The sequence below is a fragment of the Macaca thibetana genome, chromosome 13 (assembly GCF_024542745.1).
Source record: "Macaca thibetana thibetana isolate TM-01 chromosome 13, ASM2454274v1, whole genome shotgun sequence".
NCBI lineage: Eukaryota > Metazoa > Chordata > Mammalia > Primates > Cercopithecidae > Macaca > Macaca thibetana.
In genome coordinates this window covers 105127131-105148295 of record NC_065590.1, presented here as the reverse complement: position 1 = coordinate 105148295, position 21165 = coordinate 105127131, and the positions used below count along the sequence as shown (strand labels likewise).

General features: G+C 45.4%; 1 protein-coding gene across 23 annotated transcripts in view; it reads right to left on the bottom strand.

The window, feature by feature from the left end:
• The window catches only part of MYT1L (myelin transcription factor 1 like), a 536335-nt gene that overhangs the window by 189204 nt on the left and 325966 nt on the right, over positions 1-21165 (bottom strand). For all 23 annotated transcript variants that reach the window (XM_050753176.1, XM_050753173.1, XM_050753193.1 and 20 more), the window contains 3 exons: positions 720-774; positions 514-547; positions 161-223 (listed from right to left, as the gene is read on the bottom strand). In XM_050753176.1, the coding sequence (XP_050609133.1) occupies positions 161-223; positions 514-547; positions 720-774 (152 nt within the window). The remainder of the gene's footprint in view (positions 1-160; positions 224-513; positions 548-719; positions 775-21165) is intronic.

Genomic DNA, 21165 nt, shown 5'->3' with positions numbered 1-21165 from the left:
CCTTCAAGAGACAAAGACTGAGTTCCAGTGAGAGAAGAGAAAGCAAGCATAACGTGTATTGCTTTCCAGCAACACCTGCCCACACATTTCATCATTAGGACGAGGTCCCCAAATAAGTCACTTTAGGCAGCACATTGTGGAAAAAAAATGCAGGCATTACCTTCTGTGTCTTGCATATTTGCCACTGACATGACCACTGCCGTCACAGCCAGGGGTGGGACAGCTGCAACAGGAAAGAATGGATTACACGGTGCCGCAGGCAGGCGGGTGAGACGGAAAGCTTCCGTGGCAGCAGAGAGGAGGGCAGCCCGGACAGAGGAGAGAAATCACACAATCCAAAGGAGGGGGCAATTCGGGGAGGCTTTTTACGAGCAAGTCTTGGGGGAATTAATTTCATCAGTGCAGCGGGGTGTGAGCAGGCCACCCATGAGCTCGAAAGTGCAGTGTGCCCATTAGAAGGCGTGAATTTTCCAAACTGCGAATGGGGATGCATTTTACCCACACGGCACTAACCTGAACAGCTCTTGTATGGCTGGTTCCACGGGAACTGCAGAGAGATGGAAATAGATAACAATTTACCATCCATCACAAGCAACCCTCTTCCACAGAAAATTACCAAAAGGGTGGCGTGAAAGTGGGGTCAGAGTGAATCGACCTCGGTTCCGCAGGACGAAGGTGACCCTGAGCTGGCCTCAGGAGGCAGGGAAGCGCGGACGTACCTCGAACCCCTTTGGACCGCGTGCGATGCCGCTTCTCCTCGGTGTCCACCTCCATCTGGGGATAGATTAGCAGCAGTCAATGTGCTTATCCAGCCTGTGCTGGCCAGCCCTGTAGGGGTGGCTCGCTCTCCCTGGCATTCTATTGATGGGGCTTTAATCCTGTTTCATTCCGTGAAGTGAAGCCCTCCACAAGGGCAGGGGGTGGGTAAGACCGGGGTCAGGCAATCTAAATATATTATTCAAACAATTATAAACAGAGGGATTCAATGTAGGGAACATTGAGTCAGGAGGCCCTTGCCCTCTATAATGGGGTAGATTTTGATGAATCTTGAAGTACCATCTATTTACTCTCTTTTCAAGAATTTGATGGAGGCATATCTGTGTGCTTCTGAGTTGTAATTTGTACCAAGAATATAACAGCCATTAGGTTTACAAGAAGGTAAATATATATATTATATATATGTATTTTTATGTATCTTATGTATATATAAAACATATATTTATATATAACATATATATTTTGTGTGTATATATATAAACCTTTCAGTTATAAGAATCTAAATATTATATAAACATTATATATAAGATATACATTACATTTATATATACACATGCATATTTTATATGTATATATTATTTAGATTCTCCTTGTAACTGAAAGGTTTAATCTGATTAAGCGGTTAAGACAAGAGGCTGTAGGTATAGTGGAAGAACATGTTTTACCATCAGGGATGCACTCTCAATATTGTTTAGTTCCTGGAATGCAACTATCCTCCACATTTATCTAAATTGCTAGGTTTCCTTTGAGGCATCTAGACCTTCCACTCATAGGAACTAACACATCTTATACTTGAGACATTACAGCTGCTTTTATATTACTTTGTGGGATCTTCACAACATTTTTTTAAGGAAAGTATTTTTATTATACCTATTTAATACACAAGAAAACTAAAATTCAGACCACCTGAGTTAAAACCAAGATCATGTGAGTAGAAGGTTTTGGAGTAGGAACCAAAAAATCACATGTCTGCCTATGCTCCCTCTAAGCCTCAGGAGCATGCTGTTGCATGGCAAATACATGTGAGTACATTAGTTCAGCAAATATTCCCACAGTACGCCAAGTGTCTGCACATGGCAAACTGGAGAACAGAAGAACTCTACTCAAGCCGACGGGGAGTTAAGAAGAGACGAGCAGTAGAAGCTGGCCAGAGCCCCACTGAACGAACGGCCTCTACACCGGCTCACAGGGTACACCACAGCCACTTCCTCCATGGTTTAGAGGAAGAACATTGGAACTGAGTGAAGAAGACCCATTAGATGCCTGTGGCGCTATTCGATGCACACTCCAGAAGAGAACTGGGTAGACCTGCCGCTAAAATAAACTACAGCACTAGCAAGACACGACTCAACAGATACAATACGAACGGCATCAGAAATCCACATGGACAGTGCCTGATTTAATGTTTATATCAACTAACCAGCAGCTATTTATTGATGAATACTTTGGCTAAGTATTATGGTATCACGGGATAAAAACATACATATAATACAAACATAAGCTCATTTAATTAGCTTAAAAATCTCTTAATGGGCTGTATCTATGAACAGATATAACGATGTGCCAGATTTAACATCAAAACAAAAACTTCAGCAAAGGAGGAGCCAATGGGAAGTGGAAGCCGAGGAAAGATGCTCGGGGAAAGCTGTGATCCATGAGAATTGTTTGTGTAGGTGTGAAAGGAAGGAAAAGAGACTGTCTCTATGACTTGTATCTAGAGGCTTGACATCCAGTTATTGAGTGAATGAATGAATGAATGAATGAATGAGTCCATTTGCTGGGAATGCTGCAGGTCAAGGAGGTGCCTGAGGTGGAATGTTGGAAAGACAACACTGGATGGCGCACACGACAGGCCCGAGCCAGGGCCGTGTGCAGAGGTGACTGGATGGCGCACACGACAGGCCTGAGCCAGGGCCGTGTGCAGAGGTGACTGGATGGCGCACACGACAGGCCTGAGCCAGGGCCGTGTGCAGAGGTGACTGGATGGCGCACACGACAGGCCTGAGCCAGGGCCGTGTGCAGAGGTGACTGGAGAGTGCACACGACAGGCCTGAGCCAGGGCCGTGTGCAGAGGTGGAAGGGATGTCCGGGGAGGCCCTGCTGGTCCAGCTGAATAGACAGCTGCTGGCCTTTCCTGAGCATGGGGAGGACGAGTTGCAAATATGTTTTAGGAAAAAACAAGTTAGTGGCAGCTTGAGAGAGGGCATGGAGGGGGCAGGCAGTGCAGTTGGGAGCAAGCTGGGAGGAGACCAGCAGTCGCCTAAGAAGAAAGGGCTTGGGCAGTGGCCTCAACAGCATCTGTGGCTTAGTCCCATCGTCAGTCAATTCGGGAACGTAGTTGTCTGGGAAAGAAAGAAATGGATTTAAGAAGCTTTCTGATGGAAGAATTCACACAACACAATGGCTCATCAGGCAGCTTTTGGGTTTTCTGTCCTTTCCTATGACTTGAAGATATGCCTGGGATATGAAACTCTGACTGTGGCCACATTACGTGGATTTGACATTTAAATAAATAGCACCCCGAGTAACACATCGATGCTCTGAAATTGCTATTCAACATGAAAATACTTCAAAACACCAGAAAATTCTAGCAAAGGGATGTAGGGCCAAAGTGACATGAGGCAGAGATGAACTAAGAGTCAAGAAGCCTAAAGTGATGGCGAAAACGCCATTCACATCCACGAGAAAAGGCGTTTCCCGGGGTCCCCCGCCCTTGTCACAGGCCATTCACATCCACGAGAAAAGGCGTTTCCCAGGGTCCCCCGCCCTTGTCACAGGACTGGGGATGCAGAGATAATGGGGTAAAATCGTATTCTTTAAAGAATTCAAAATTGAATTAAAACCTTTAATGAAGGCCTACACGTTGAGAAACATTCTCCAGGGGCTGTGGTGGAAGCTTGGATGAGGCTTCCATTGGATTCCATGGATTCCATTCCATCATTCCATCAGACGAGGATTAGGAAGAAGAAAGAGAAATTTCCTGGAGAAACTGATATTTGGGCTGAATTTTAAAGGTTAATTGGATGTTTCATTCTGGTTTAGTCTTGGGAGGGTGTATGTGTCCAGGAATTTATCCATTTCTTCTAGATTTTCTAGTTTATTTGCATAGAAGTATTTATAGTATTATCCGATGGTAGTTTGTATTTCTATGGAATCGGTGGTGATATCCCCTTTATCATTTTTTATTGCATCTATTTGATTCTTCTCTCTTTTCTTCTTTATTAGTCTTGCTAGCAGTCTATCTATTGATCTTTTCAAAAAACCAGCTCCTGGATGAAGTTGAATCCCTGAATAGACCAATAACAGGCTCTGAAATTGAGGCAATAATTAATAGCCTACCAACCAAAAAAAGGCCAGGACCAGACAGATTCATAGCTGAATCAGAGGTACAAATGTCAGAGGTACAAAGAGGAGCTGGTACCATTCCTTCTGAAACTATTCCAAATAATAAAAAAGATGGAATCCTTTTCCCTAACTCATTTTATGAGGCCAGCATCATCCTGATACCACAGCCTGGCAGAAATACAACAAAAAAAGAGAATTTTAGACCAATATCCCTGATGAACATCGATGTGAAATCCTCAATAAAATACTGGCAAACTGAATCCAGCAGCACGTCACAAAGCTTATCCACCACGATCAAGTCGGCTTCATACCTGGGATGTAAGGCTGGTGCAATATACTCAAATCAATAAACATGATCCATCACATAAACAGAACCAAAGACAAAAACCACATGATTATCTCAATAGATGCAGAAAAGGCTTTTGACAAAATTCAACAGCACTTCATGCTAAAAGTTCTCAATAAACTAGGCGTTGATGTGACGTATCTCAAAACAATGAGAGCTATTGATGACAAACCCACAGCCAATATCATACTGAATGGGCAAAAACTGGAAGCATTCCCTTTGAAAACTGGCATAAGACAGGGATGCCCTCACTCACCACTCCTATTAAACATAGTGTTGGAAGTTCTGGCTAGGGCAATCAGGCAAGAGAAAGAAATAAAGGGTATTCAATTAGGTAAAGAGGAAGTCAAATTGTCCCTGTTTGCAGATGACATGATTGTATATTTAGAAAACCCCATCGTCTCAGCCCAAACTCTCCTTAAGCTTATAAGCAACTTCAGTGAAGTCTCAGAATACAAAATCAATGTGCAAAAATCACAAGCATTCTTACACACCAATAACAGACAAACAGAGAGCCAAACCATGAGTGAACTCCCATTCACAACTGCTTCAAAGAGAATAAAATACCTAGGAATCCAGATTACAAGCGATGTGAAGGACCTCTTCAAGGAGAACTACAAACCACTGCTCAATGAAATAAAAGAGGACACAAACAAATGGAAGAACATTCCATGCTCATGGATAGGAAGAATCAGTATCATGAAAATGGCCATACTGCCCAAGGTAATTTAAGATTCTATGCCATCCCCATCAAGCTACCAATGATTTTCTTAACAGAATTGGAAAAAACTACTTTAAAGTTCATATGGAACAAAAAAGAGCCCGCATTGCCAAGACAATCCTAAGCAAAAAGAACAAAGCTGGAGGCATCACGCTACCTGACTTCAAACTGTACTACAAGGCTACAGTAACCAACACAGCATGGTACTGGTACCAAAACAGAGATATGGACCAATGGAACAGAACAGAGTCCTCAGAAATAATACCACACATCTACAGCCATCTGATCTTTGACAAACCTGACAAAAAGAAGAAATGGGGAAAGGAATCCCTATTTAATAAATGGTGCTGGGGAAACTGGCTAACTATATGTACAAAGCTGAAACTGCATCCCTTCCTTACATTTTATACAAAAATTAATTCAAGATGGATTAAAGACTTAAATGTTAGGCCTAACCTAGGCGATACCATTCAGGACATAAGCATGGGCAAGGACTTCATGACTAAAACACCAAAAGAAATGGCAACAAAAGCCAAAATAGAAAAATGGGATCTAATTAAACTAAAGAGCTTCTGCACAGCAAAAGAAACTACCATCAGAGTGAACAGGCAACCTACAGAATGGGAGAAAATTTTTGCAATCTACCCATCTGGCAAAGGGCTAATATCCAGAATCTACAAAGAACTTAAACAAATTTACAAGAAAAAATCAAACAACCCCATCAAAAAGTGTACGAAGGATATGAAGAGACACTTCTCAAAGAAGACATTTATGCGACCAACAGACACATGAAAAAATGCTCATCATCACTGTCCATCAGAGAAATGCAAATCAAAACCACAATGAGATACCATCTCACACCAGTTAGAATGGCGATCATTAAAAAGTCAGGAAAAAACAGATGCTGGAGAGGATGTGGAGAAATAGGAACACTTTTACACTGTTAGTGGGAGTGTAAACTAGTTCAACCATTGTGGAAGACAGTGTGTTGATTCCTCAAGGATTTAGAACTAGAAATACCATTTGACCCAGCCATCCCATTACTGGGTATATACCCAAGGGATTATAAATCTTGCTACTATAAAGACCATGCACACGTATATTTAATGTGGCACTATTCACAATAGCAAAGACTTGGAACCAACCCAAATATCCATCAATGATAGACTGGGTTAAGAAAATGTGGCACATATATACCATGGAATACTATGCAGCCATAAAGAAGGATGAGTTCACATCCTTTGTAGGGACATGGATGAAGCTGGAAACCATCATTTTGAGCAAACTATTGCAAGGACAGAAAACCAAACATCACATGTTCTCACTCATAGGTGGGAATTGAACAATGAGAACAGTTGGATACAGGGTGGGGAACATCACACACCAGGGCCTGTCATGGGGTGTGGGGAGCGGGGAGGGACAGCATTAAGAGAAATATCTAATGTAAATGACAAGTTAATGGGTGCGGCACACCAACATGGCACATGTATACATATGTAACAAACCTGCATGTTGTGCACATGTACCCGAGAACTTAAAGTTTATATGTGTGTGTGTATATATATTGTGTGTGTGTATATATGTGTATATATATACACATATACACATATATATACACACACACACACACACACACAAAAATTGAATGTTTCAGGTTAAAAAGAAAAACTGTGGTGAGCGTGTTCCTCACAGTGGGAACAGGATGTGCAAAGACCCGAAGGCTTGGAGAGACTGGTGTGTTCCAGGAGAGACAAAGCTGAGGCTGAGGTGGGAGAGACACACTCTGAGCTTGGCTATGAGCTCCCTTCAGGAGGGCACAGACTTCTTAAAGCTTCTAGCAGAACAGGGGCCAGCCACACTCAGAGATCACCCAGCTTGCTTACCCTTATCCAGCATCTCGTGAATAAACCCGCATTTATGATTTCTCTGGCTGTAGTTTAGGGAAGAACCTGTGAGCAAAACTGCAGTAAAGCTAGTTTTCCTTTGTGGGCATTAAATCGAAAAACTTGGCCTTATTAGTTAACTGCTCACATGGTTGGATAAGGATAAGAATTGTTTTATTTTTATAATTAAATTCTTCATCCTTTCAGTATTTTCTATGCATATAGAGGCAACCTTATTTTTTTTCCAGTCAGATAGCAGTTTTTCCACTAATCAGTTATTAAATAAATCATATTCCCTCCCTACACTAAAATATTTCTCTTGCCGAATGTGAAATTCCTACCACAGTTGGGTCTGTGATCAGACTCTCTGTTCCCTCCTCTGTTGGTTTCTTCCAGCGTGAATGCTGTTTGGATTACGGTGGCTCTGCAGTGTGTTTTCCTCTGCTGAACAAGGCCCCTTGCTATGAGCATTACAGGAGATAATTTATGAAAGATGCTGAGCACAGCACCCCACATGGAGCAGACGCTAACAGATGGGGGCTCCCCTTTCTTTCCCTTTCAGCCAATGAAACCCAAATCTGAAGAGTTTCAAAAACTGTTTTAAATTTTACGTTTACATAGCTGTTTAATAAGTGCCAACTGCCAGCAAGGTTCAGATTAAGCAGAAAGCATAAAACACATAGTCTGAAATGCCAGGAGGTTTTCATTTTCTAATGCGTGCACCTGATGGTGTGTGGTCCTAAGGCAGCTGGCCCTTGCCAGTGCTCTCGCAATGTGTTGCTTCAGGACTCCCCAGCCCCGCCATCCTGCCCTTCCCGTCTCTCCTACCCTCCTGAAAAGAACGCTTGGGCTTGCTTCCACCCAGGGCCTGCCCACCCCTGGCGACTGTCATTGGCAGCCTCAGGTGTTTAAACTGTTCATTTGAATTCATTCTTCTGGTGGTCCCAGGGCCGGAAGTGCGAGCTTCACTTAGTGAACCTGTGAACAACTCAGTAGGGTTTTCTAAGACATCAGCTCTGATTTTCCTTGGAACTGGAGAAAGTTCACCTCAGTTATCACTGCTTGGGTTTCTGATTACCTCTCCAGTAATTTACATTTAGAAAATCACCCATAAAACTCCACCTAAGCAGTAGTTCTTTTATTTTGAAGTCTAATATTTATTTTTAAAATAAGAATGTTTTCTAAGCAGATTTAAAATGTTTTATATGTAAAGAAAAGTCTTGAATTTAAGGAATCTATTTTCAGGCAATAAAGCTTTCAGGAAGGATTCACGAAGCGAGAGCAGGTGAATTACTTCCTAATATGAAAACTTTACATTTGGACTCAGGATTTATTTTATTACTATGATCTTCCTTCTCTTCCTTCCAATAAAAGGGATGCTTTCTTCAAGTTGAGCCTCAGTGAAGAGATTATAATGTATATATATTTGATACCTATATTTAGGGACAGGGTATCACTTTGTCACCCAGGCTGGAGTACAGTGGCACAATCGTAGCTCGCTGCAGCCTTGGATTCCACTTCCACAGTGGCTGGACTGCAGGCGTGTGCCACCGTGCCTGGCTAATCTTTTCAATTATTTGTAGAGCCAGGGTTTCACTATGTTTCCCAGGCTGGTCTTGAACTCCTGGACTCAAGTGATCCTATTGCCTCTGACTTCCAAAGTTCTGGGATCCCTGGTGTGAGCCATGGTACCTGGCTAAGAACTAATATTTTAAGTGCATGAAAATTTCACAAATTCAGTAAAATTCCTTGGAGTCCTCATCTGCTGCTTTCTGATGTCAAGTACCACATCAGGCCACAACTGTGAATCCATGACGGGTTCACTTTGGGTCCCAGGCCTGCCAGAGACCAGCAAGGTCCCCCCCAGCCCGAGTCTCTAGCCGCAGGGACCTGATCTCCCCACCCCACAGAGTCCTCTTGCAGGAACGGGCATGGGGGCTTGGATTGCAGGCGGCTTCCACTTCGACACCAAACCTGAGCTCCAGGCCTCCCTCCCTGCCACAGTCACTCCTCCACTATCCAGGAAGCAATTTCCATTTTGCCAGCCAGCCGGACCCTGCTTTTCAGCTCCTGCTGCTCAATTCGCTTGGTCAATTCTTTGCTTGTCAGCACCATCAAGAAGAGGAGATGGGAGGGAGGGCAGGAGCCAGAGGTCAGTCCTAGCCTCTGTGAGGGGTAAGGAAGGCTTGGGGAAGGAATGTTGAAGAGAAACTGGAAGTCCTGGCAGAAGGCAGTGCAGTTGTGCACGTCTAGCCATATCCAGGTGTTTTCCCAAGAGCACTTCTTCCCAGGAATTACTCTCTCCAAGGCAGCTGGGAGCTGGTCAGCCTTTTACAACCCTACGTCATAGAAAATACCTCCACGTCTCAATTTGGACTCCAGCAAATTTGGGCTCCTAAAAATACATCTATGAAGATTAGCAAGAATCAGAACATATTTTCTAGTCATCCTTGAAAAATGTTTGAATGGAGAATGACAACAATTAAAAATTGTTTTCCAAACTATGACAATATTTCCTGCTTTTTAGTGAAATTAATGTAGTGTAAATACATTAATATTTGGAATTCATATCTGATATTCATATTTTGAAAGGATAGCATTTTATCAAGTCACAAAAGAGTTAGAAAACATAAGTAGGTTTATAGTTCATTACATCATGGTTTATAATTTTTAAATTTCCATTGTTCAACTTCATAGGATACAAAGGAGAAAATTAGGCATATAAAACAGGAAAAAGAGGCTTGGTTTGTCTGCTCCTAATTTTTCCTTTTCCTTCTTTCCATTTTTTTATTGATGCAGATGGCAATTAGTGAAGCCATCGTCTTGAGGAAAGAGATCCGCATTCCTGGATCTGTCCCTTTCACCCCATCACTGTGTACAATGTGTGTGCCTGTTTGGTCCGGCAAGGTTGATGCCAACAAAGCCAAGAGAAATTAAAATGAGAAAATAAAAATTATCTTGGCGAAACAAGTGAAGATACAGCTAATACTTACATGGTACCTGCCACTCTGTGTGCTGACCCTCACAGTCTCCAGGGTGAGACAACGTAAAACTATTCCTCTGTACTCAGAAATCAAGATGATTTTGTAGGTTAGCACTTTTTAGAAAATGAAAGAAAACATTGGAAATAGCATATTTGAAGTTCACTTGAATGAGATTTGAAAGCTAATTGTTTTATGAACTGGTCAATGAGTATTTAGTAAGCTTTAAATAGGTGGCATACAAGAACGTTTTAGGAAGATATTCTAAAACACGACCTTGAGCTAAACTGAAACAGAAAAAGCATCCCTCCCCCATTCTTTGGTTACGAATTCCCTTAAAGTACTAAAGAGGTTTACAAATGTGTATAAAATCAAAATGAGTTTTGACTCTAACATGTCTTAGTCTTTCTCCTGATTCCAGTCACTAACGATCAGCCTCTGCTAATCGCTTCTCAGGTAGAAGTTCTGGAGGGCACCAGTTGGGAACTGATATTCAGCTACAAGTGAAGGAAACGTACAGCAGGTGTTAGAAACCTATGCGTGGCTGTGCTCTTGCTTTGGCCTGGAGGAACCTCTGGAAGACTCCTTCCCACCACTGGGAGGTTCTGGGCATGCCTCTCCACGGACAGGGAGTGGCTTGAGCCTGGTGGCCATGCCTTCAAAAGAATAGTTACAGATACGGAGCCTGCCAAATAATGTTTACACTGTTTCTTAGGGCAAGAAGCAGTCTGTGAGATACAGCTTTAAGGCCAAATTACTGGGACTTCTAGGACATTTGGGAAATGTCCTGGCATACATAGGATAGTTGAAATCAACACAGTCTTGGGAAATGTAGGCTGCAGGCTTCCTCTAATGGCTGGAGACGATAAAACTCAAGTGATACAGCAGCACACGTACTATCATGAAACCCTAAAAATAAATCCTTCTAAATGGCATCGTTTGAATGCTTAATAGACTTCTATGCCTAGTTTGAGACAAACACTTTAAAAATCATGCTACAAATCCTAAGAAAAGAGCAATCAAAATGATGACAGGTTGCAATAAAGATGTCCTGTAATAGGCTCCCTAGAGGGGAGCTCCATCATCTTGACAGAACCAACTTGTGAGAGTGCCACCACCTGGGACAGCATGGCACCGAGGACACCACGCCAGCCTGCACCTCAGTGGGTGCCCCCAGCCTCTCCCCCAGATCTGTGTGTGCTGTGGGAGTGCACAGCTGGGAGCTGGACCCAACAGAGGTGGGAAGACAGCCATACGAAGTGCACTCAGCCACTAGCCTTTTGAATACAGGAAAAGCAAGTTGTCAAAATATAGGATCCTATCTGTCAGGCAGGTGGACATCCTGATAGAAAAGTGCCTGGCCCCTGGTAGACGCCTGTAAATTTCAGTTAAATGAGTGAATGGATAAACTAATTACAATGGACTAATGCATCTCTTGGTCAGCTACATTGTTAATAATTTTATTATAGTTTTTTTAAAATTCTCACAATACAAACAAAAAGTTTCAAAGAAATATCCACTCCACAGGCAGCCAGAGGATACCTATGCCCCTATTTCTACACAGATGGTGGGGATGCCGCGTCAATGGAATGCTGGTCAGGCTGCACGGGATCATTCAACGTTAAGCCGGAAGTCAGAAAGGGAACTTAAACACGGCAAGGAGCCTTTCACAGCTTCAAAGACAGCCACAGGGAATTTGCTCTGGGAAAGTCCTGGGATTGCCTGGCCCAAGAAGGGTTTCCTCAAAACCACGTTTGAGCCAGGCACCTAATGGACCATTTGAAACGTAACCAATCCTGAACCAAGCCTCAAAGGCTTCGAAGATGTTGACAGGGGAATCGAGGCAGTGGTGATGCTTTCACAACATAATTTACATTTGATTTTATTCAAAAATGGATGACCGAGCAGTTCTAAATCCATGAAAAACGAGTCACCCAAGTTATGTCACATACGATACCAGCAGAGAAGCCCAAAAACACCCACGAGAAGAACTTTCGGGGAAGTGCTACGGGCCAGGGACAGAGTGGCCTCACTTCACTTTGGAGGCCTCATCTCCGGCCAAGGGGGTGGTCAGCTGCTGTGCAGGTGGTGGTGACCACGAAACATGGGGCTACCGTGAAGCTTGGTTGTTCACGCTAAGAGCTGACACCTGATGAGCTGAAGTCTCTTTTGGGTGTAATGGTTGCATTTCCAGTCACAGCATGATATCTTCTTTTACATCAAGGAATGTCTGGGCAGGAAGGCACCCCTTCCAGAACTCCAGAGGAAACGTGAAGTCAGGTGCCCTTCGAGAATTTAACTATTTTTATTGTTGGTGGTAAATAGATGTTGTTTCAGTCCTGAGTGTAAAAACAAGATAATAAATCCTTATTTTCATTTTAAAATATGATCTTCTAAACTTGAATGTGTTTATGACTTCACCATTATTTTATCTTGCCAGGAAGCTCTGGGAGAAAATTCAAAGAATCAGAATTTTAGGACTGGGGGCACCTGAACGGTCTCACAGCCAGAGGCTCATACCCAGCCACAGAACTGTTCTATCGGGTTCTCAGTGTTGAACAAATTGGGCTAACATCCAAAAATCTCAAGGCTTTATCTCAAAACCTGGATTTCTGTGTTTTTTTGTTTTCTGGAAAAATATGATGATCTGGAAGCGTTGCTCTAAATTTCTCTTGGCCTCAGATGGCCGGAGTGGAGGTGCAGTGTTCCCATGGGAGGGGCAGCCAGTGTCCCCGTGGGAGTGGCAGCGTTCCCGTGGGAGGGGCATGTGCTACCCCACACCACAGGGCCCTGGAAAGCACATGCCCATTATTTCCTGGGCTTGTGCCTCCTGCCCACCTGCTTCAGGGGTTCACTTCTGCTGCTCTCCATCTGTTCCAAGCTGATTCTGAAGCTGGACCTAGCAACAGTGAGCTGAGGCTGCGTGGGGAATGCGGGTGCACCCTGGGTCCCCTGCTCTCTGCCCATGAGATAACTGAGTCCAGGGAAAGAGCAGACATTGAAGTCCCAGGGCCTCTGGAGCATCCTGGGGAAGCCAGACCTTGGTGGATGCTTTTGGGTTACGTAACTGTTACAGGAATGACATTCCCATGCTGGGCCTCAAGACTCAGAAAATGGCTCATTGGGACGTTCGTGGGTCCTGGGTAGATACTGGAACTGCGTGTGGCAAAGGTTCGGGATGTACCAGCTCCCCCTGAAGCTGTCCTCTAGCACCTGAGCTTTTGCTCAATGTTTAATAATTTATTTGCATTTCATTTCTGCTCTTGGAGCAATTTGTTCTTTAATCTCCCTGAAAGTTGCTCCAAACAAATTTCCATAGACTTTGTACATGCCTTTAAAATAACTCTGGTCTTATCTTCATGTGCCCGTGAGGCCTCCACCCTCCCGCCAGCCCAGCTGCACCTCCGGGGTGTAGATATGCCACACTCCCACCTGTACCTCCCATTCCCGTGGAGTGCTGGGCACACAGCACGGCTGCCTGACCATGGTGGGCAGGTGGAAAGTGGGCCCTTGATGCTGTGTGGCTCCGAACATCTCTGCATGTGCTTTCTAGTGCCGTGTGGTGGGCAGCATCCTCCGCCTACTCTGCTGGTTCTCCAGATTTCAGTGCCTTCATATTCTCGAACTTCTCCTTGTCAGTGGCAGCCCCTTCACTGGATTGCTTCGGAGGACACTGTGGCCTGTGCACCGTGCGGGGCAGCAGCAGCATACATGGGCATGACAGGGGCGACGGCTTGCAGTGCCAGTGCTGGCTCCACACACAAACCTGCTTATGCCGACATAGTCACCTCTATGAATCTGAGTATTTTCGTTGTAAAATCTCTACTTATCTCATTGGGCGGTGGAGAGGATTGAAAAAAAGAATCTTAGGCAAGAACCTTTTACAGAGCTTGGTGCATAGCAGATGCTGTCCAACTCTTGAGCTCAAGTGATCCACCCACACCAGCCTCCCAAAATGCAGTGATTACAGGCGTGAGCCACCATGCCTGGCTGGGTACACAGCAGATGCTGAGGAGACGCTTGGGGCTTTCTTCTCATTTCCATTTCTGGGTGTTGTAAGTTTTCCCAAAGGGATAAGCAACAAATGCTTGCAGAACCCATGTTACAGATAACTGCATAGTCCTTCTTAAGTAGGGTAAGATGAAGTCCTCTGGGTACTGTTGATTACCTTCTCACAATACCAAATATCATATCAGCCTTTCATGTCCCTGAACTAGCATGCTGGTACTTTGGCCCCAGAGTACAGTCTCCAGGACTCCTACAGCCAAACATTTAGTTGCATTTTCAAAATCTAAAATGTGTGTGGGGCGGGGGGGTGGGGGCGGGGGGGTGTGGGATGAGGTGGGAATATAACTTTCTTTTCTAGATGAGAATATTTTTCTTGGACTCTTCACAGTCTCCTTAATTCAACTAACTCTTTATTTCTAACAGGATCTGGACTCCTAAATTCCCTGTGCCAGGCAAGGGAGCAGCTGAGAGTGTCTTCTCAGGAGCCGCAGTCCTGAAGCCTGGGGAACTGGATCACTCCTGAAGAGGCGGCTCTCTGCATGCCAGGAAAAACCCAGCCCAGGATCTGAGCCCGGCAATCTTGGGACAGAAGCAAGAGTGCATCGTGCATCTTCTTATTCTGCAGCCCCCAGCATGGCGCTGGGCACAGGGCAGTGGCTGGATAAATATTTGCTGAGTTGTACTAAATAAAAATACCAAGGTTTGATTAAGGATTGCATGAAGGTTGGACAAACCTTCTTGACAATAAAGAAAGAATTTAGTTAAGAGTCACGGATGCTCTACGCAGGAAAGAAAAGGAGTAAAATAAAGGGAAGCATTTCCTACCTATAGGGGGAAACGTCACAAATATTAGGTAAGTAATGAAAATTCAAAAACCTTAGACTAGGGGCAGGGCGCGGTGGCTCAACCTGTAATCCCAACACTTTGGGAGGCCAAGGTAGGTGGATCACCTGAGGTCAGGAGTTTGAGACCAGCCAGGCTAACATGGTGAAACCCCATCTCTACTAAAAACACAAAAAAATAAGCTGGGCATGGTGGTGGGTGCCTGTAATCCCAGCTACTCTGGAGGCTGAGACAGGAGAATCGCGCGAACCTGGGAGGCAGGGGTTGCAGTGATCTGACATCGTGCCTCCAGCCTGGGCAGCAGGAGTGAAACTCTGTCTCAAAAAACCCAACAACAACAACAACAACAAAAAACCACTTAGACTAAGGATAATTTTAAAGGCTGGTAGTTTGTGCTTTTTTCACACAACTATAGTGTGAAATAAAAATCATCTCAGGTCTTTTAGCACCTGTAAAATCAGTGTCTTGCAGGATAAACGGTATGGTCAAGGGACACAGTCCTGATCTAGGAGGTGTGGCTGATGCTCCCCATTCCTGGGCAGACGCCGTCTCCTGTGGGAACTCACAGCTCTCCCTTGCAACCTGCATTTCCCATCTTGTCCCCTCTCAGGTAGCAACCTTGCCATTCTCTTTATAAGGAAGAGCAGAGGAGCCATTGAAGCCAGCCCCTCCGCTGGTCTCATCTACGTCTCTCATTCAATATCCCTTTCCAGCCTGCCTCCGAGTAAGAAGTTTCCATTCGAATCTCTGCTCGCTGCCAGGAATCATGGGACCAAATCACAGGGTGGATCCAGGGCTCCTGTTGGACCCCACCCATGCTTCCACATCAGCCCCTGCTGCTGCCGCCCCCTCTTGTGAGGGTCTTGCTATGTATTTTTCTTTTCCTTTTCTTTTTGGAGATGGGTTCTTGCTCTGCTACTCTGGCTGGAGTGCAGTGACATGATCATGGCTCACGGCAGCCTCGGACCTCCTAGACTCAAGTGACCTTTCCACCTCAGCCCCCGAGCACCTGGGATTACAGATGCTCACCATGTCTGGCTAATTTGTGTACTTTTTGTAGAGATGGGGTTTCACCATGTTGTCCATGCTGGTCTCAAACTCCTGGCCTCAAGAGATCCTCTGCCTCAGCCTCCAAAAGTTCTGGGATTACGGGTATGAGCCACTGCGCCTGGCCTAGATCCTTTTCTTAAAGCGGACCTCTGAGGACCCACTCTCTCCCATCCTTCTTTCCTGCGTGTCTGTCCATCCCTCTCGCCTGGTCCTCCTCCTGCTTTCCTTCAGCTGGGTCCCTTCCAACCTCCAACCCCGTGGTTAAGGGAAAGCCCCTAAATGAACTCTCCTTGCGGCCTCTGTCACATCAAATTCATTTTATGGCTTTCCCTTAACCACGCCCCTAATTCCTATCTCACCGTTAGACACTGCTCTCTCCCGTCTCCTTCCTCCGCGTTTTGCAAATTTATTGATTAGATATCAGTTTCTCTGCACAGTTCACTGGCTGTAAGAGCTCGTGAGGCGGGGCTCATGACACCCCAGCGTCTGTCCACCTTCTCCATAGTTAGTTCCTGAATGTATGAGGTGGTTGTTCTTCCCTTCCGAAGTTTTAAAATAATACTTGGCTAGTTTTTCCCCCTTTCCCCTATCAAATAATTTATCACATTCTGGTTTTGGCTGTTGTCATTTTATCCCGTTTCCTCGCATCTGCCTGGACGCCACACTGGCCCATGCCGGATCCTACCAATAGGGAGCATTGCTGGAGTCCCCAGGTGTCCCCTCCTCCGCCTTCCTGTCCATCCCCGACTGCCCCCGCTGTGATGCCATCCGTCCAGGAATTCTCGGGCTTAAGAACCCAGAGTGGTTCTCTGCTGATTACCTCAAGTCTAGCAATAATGCCTCCTTTTCCTTACCTGCCTTTGCAAAATTTTGACTAAGACAGTGAAAGAGATCTGACTTAACCCACTCCACCTTGCTTCTAACATCCAAGCTGTCCTTGTTCATTCCTGGGCACAGGCTGAATTAACTTTGGGAGAAACTTAGTTTAAACAAAGAAGGTAACAGCCCTTTCCCAAAGCTGACCTCCTTCTTGCCTGGGGACTACACTGCCCTTGTAGAACTAACAGCAGCCATAGATTAAAAATTATGGTTTAGGAGTCATGCAGCTAGAGGCTACAAGATTCTGACCCTCCCTAAACTGCTCCTAAGATCAGTGCTTGGGATGTCTTGCAGACCCCGCACTGGGTGGATCAGCTGGCTCCACCCAGATCAATAAACTAGCCCATCTGTTCTTATGGCCCCACCCAGGAACTGACTGAGCTCAAGAAGACAGCTCCGCCTCCCTCTGATCTCATCGCTGACCAATCAGCACTCCTGGGTCACTGGCTTCCCCTACCAACCAAGTTATCCTTAAAAACTCTGCTCCTCCAGGCCGGGTGCGGTGGCTCAAGCCTGTAATCCCAGCACTTTGGGAGGCCGAGACGGGCGGATCACGAGGTCAGGAGATCGAGACCATCCTGGCTAACACGGTGAAACCCCGTCTCTACTAAAAAATACAAAAAACTAGCCGGGCGAGGTGGCGGGCGCCTGTAGTCCCAGCTACTCGGGAGGCTGAGGCAGGAGAATGGTCTAAACCCCGGAGGCGGAGCTTGCAGTGAGCTGAGATCCGGCCACTGCACCCCAGCCTGGGCGACAGAGCAAGACTCTGTCTCAAAAAAAAAAAAAAAAAAAAAAAAAAAAACTCTGCTCCTCCAATGCTCAGGGAGACTGATGGGAGTAATAATAAAACTCCAGCCTCCCGCAGAGACGCCCTGAGTGAATTACTCTTTCTCTATTGCAATTCCCCTGTCTTGGTGAATCAGCTCTGTCTGGGCAGCAGGCAAAGTGAACCCCTTGGGCAGTTATATCATCGATTGAAGTACAAACAGGCACACAGAGGTCCACCAGGTGGGGACTGGGCAGCCGCTGCTGTCTCTCTTCCCACAGCCAATTTCCTTACTGGAGGAAACCAACCTTCACTCCACTCCACAATGGAATGAATAAACAGAGCAGGCTCTCTGTGTATTTATTATTTACAAAATCAGGCTCTGTTCACAAAACTTTTTTGTAACTTGCTATCTTTCACTTACAAAAAAATCACAGCCATCTCTCTAGGCTAATGTCTATCCTTTGAACTCATCTTTTTGAATGGCTGCATAGTATTCCTCAAAATACACTTACTATAATTTATCCAGCCAGTCCCCTAAGTTCCTTTACTAACAAGGCTTATGTTGTTTTATTTCACTACAAAAATAATTTACAAACATGATTACAGGTATTTTGTACATATTTATAGAGTTTTCTAAAAAGATATTGTCACTTTACCATTAAAAAAGAAAACATTCTGGCCGGGTGAGGTGGCTTACGCCTGTAATCCCAGCACTTTGGGAGGCTGAGGCGGGCAGATCACGAGGTCAGGAAATCGAGACCATCCTGGTTAACACGGTGAAACCCTGACTCTACTAAAAACACAAAAAATTAGCCGGGCATGGTGGTGGGCACCTGTAGTCCCAGCTACTCAGGAGGCTGAGGCAGGAGAATGGAGTCAACTTAGGAGGCAAAGCTTGCAGTGAGCCGAGATCACGCCACTGCACTCCAGCCTGGGCAACAGTGCGAGACTCTGTCTCAAAAAAAAAAAAAAAAAAAAAAAAAAGAATCCATACCCTTTTTAGTAATGTGTGATCACGGGGCTTCTGGAAGCACTGGTCACCTTAAATTTTATTCCATCCTTGGCTTTGGTTGAGTAAAGCCATGTGTCTTGTCATTTCCCTGGCCCCCAGGGAGGCTAAGCATTCTCTCACGCCTTCCCCGTCTGCATCTCCTCTTCTGTGAAATTGTGATTCATATCCTTTCCCTGTTTTTCTTCTTTCTTTTCACGTTTTTCACATCGATTCGTAATAGCTCTCTGTACATTGCGGTGCTAATGCCTTCGCCCACCTTATCTGTTGCCAGTATTTTCTTCCAGCTTATTGTTGATACTGTTTTGTTATTTTTCCGTTTTGCTGATGGTATTTTTTCCCACGTATACATAAACGTTTTCGGTAATTCAGTCATTTGAAAAGAATCCCAGTCTCCATGGCCTGTCTGTGACTTTCTCACTGAGGCTTGCATTTTGGGGGGAGTGGCCGCATCCCCCCATGGGCCCGTTCCTTCCCATGCCCTCACCACGCTCAGCCCTGGTCTCATGCCCTGCTCCCTCCTCCCAGCGAGTCCTCCTAGGGGCATCTGGCTTCCTCCCCATCCCGGCAGGCCGTGCTGCCTCCTGGTGATGTTCAGAGGTGTCCGGTCCCTCCCTAACGAATGCCTGTCCCAGAGGATGTGTGGTTACAGTGCAAGTGAAGAAACAAGCTATCTCTTTTCGATAGCTACAAAACACAAATGTAACGAAAGAGCTGCTTTTAATAAGTAACAGACAGTTTTCTGTACTGCTGACCTATAGGCCTGCTTCCCAGACTCCATCTGGTTTATATCCAGCATTTTCTGTCTCTACTTCTCCCAAATTCAGGTTTTAGAGATGTGGTAAAAAAATTTAAAATCAAAAATTCAAATATGTTTTGCCATAGAAAAATATAACTAGAACTTCCCATTTTTGCAGGTATTTGAAATTATCTTAAAGATTTTTCCAGTTTCCAAATTCTTTTTAATCCATTTTTTAAAATTACTCTACTTATTTTTTAGGGGGAGGAAAATACTAAAAGAATAAAGAACAGAAAACTTAGAGAATCCTGTGTCTACGAGTGATAGAATGTGGACTCTGTGACATACGTTAAATATTCACGGGGGTGGAAATATGTTGTTCCACAGAAAAGTGATAGAAATGAAAATGCTCTGAAGATTATTAAATGGGAAACATGAAGTTTAGAGACAGGGCATGGGCTTGGAATAGTTTTGTTTTTGTTTTTTCCTACTTACTGTGTCTCTTTAACTTTCAGGCCTCAATTTTATCATCTGCACGAACTATGTCACAGGAATGTCTTTCCCGTGTGTTCACGTGACAGTCGGTGGATGTGAACATTCTAGCACGTGTGGAAGAACCCGGAAAATGCACAGGGCTCCACACGCATAAGGGGGTGCTGCCATGTGCCTGGTGCGGTAGCTGTGAGTTCACCAGACTGTCGTCCTCACTGAGCTCTCTTTCCGGGAGTGCCCTTCTCCATGAGAGAAACGCACCACTAATATCACACTGCCCTCCAATCAAGGAGCAGGAATAGAAAAAAAAAAAAAGCATCAACAAGAGCATTCTAAATAATAGGAGAAAACCCTTAAAAAACCCTGCCTGTTGCAGAAGGAAAGAGGAAGTTCTAGAAAGGGTGGAAGAGAAGAGGAAGGAGTATTATGTTGTCAGCACAGCCTCTGTAGGGGGAGGACCGAAGGAAGCGAGCGGGTGGTCTCTCGCTGACCACTGCTGGGTAGTGGCTGAGCGTGAGCGAGGCCATCCCGTGTGGGGTCAGACCACAGAGGCTTTGTCCCCGGGTGATGGGCGTGGGACCAGCTGAGGCCGAAATCCCCGTCCCAGCCAACACTGCCTGGGCTTGGTGCTCCTTTCTCAAGGGGAGTCCCAGGAGAATGCGGTAGGATTCTCAGAGCCGCTGCACTGGGCAGGTGCCAGGGAGGTGGGCAGTGCTTTGCCCAGGACCGCCCCAGGGGACAGAGGCAAGTGACAGCTACAAGAGGGAGGACGGAAGCTGCTCTCTTTGTTTCTTAGAATCCAAGATGGGGTCAATCCAGCCATCAGAAAAGAAGAAGTGACGGACATAAAAGAGGAGAGGGGGAAATCTGAAGGAATGGTTTAGAAGAAAAAGCCAAGATACCTTCTGAGGATGGAAAGTGGAAGAGGGAAGGGCCGGAGAGGCCGAGGTGGAGGAAGCGGTGTGCAGGCTGATTGTTTTGACCACATAAGGAAGTGGTTTGTGGACAATGTGGTCTGGAACAGGCTAGCAAACCCAGGCTAGGAGATGTGAGTGCTGCTGTTTATTTAACTCTTTTCACACACGCAGAGAGCACACAACCTAACCGTCTACAGTGGGGGCCATCCTGCCTCAGTGTGGGCTGCACAGAACCGAGTGTAGACAGGCCGCCTTTACCTAGTGAGTGAGGGCCGCCCTGCCTCAGTGTGGGCTGCACAGAACCCAGTGTAGACGGGCCGCCTTTACCTAGTGAGTGAGGGCTGCCCTGCCTCAGTGCAGGCTGCACAGAACCGAGTGTAGACGGCCGCCTTCACCTAGTGAGTGG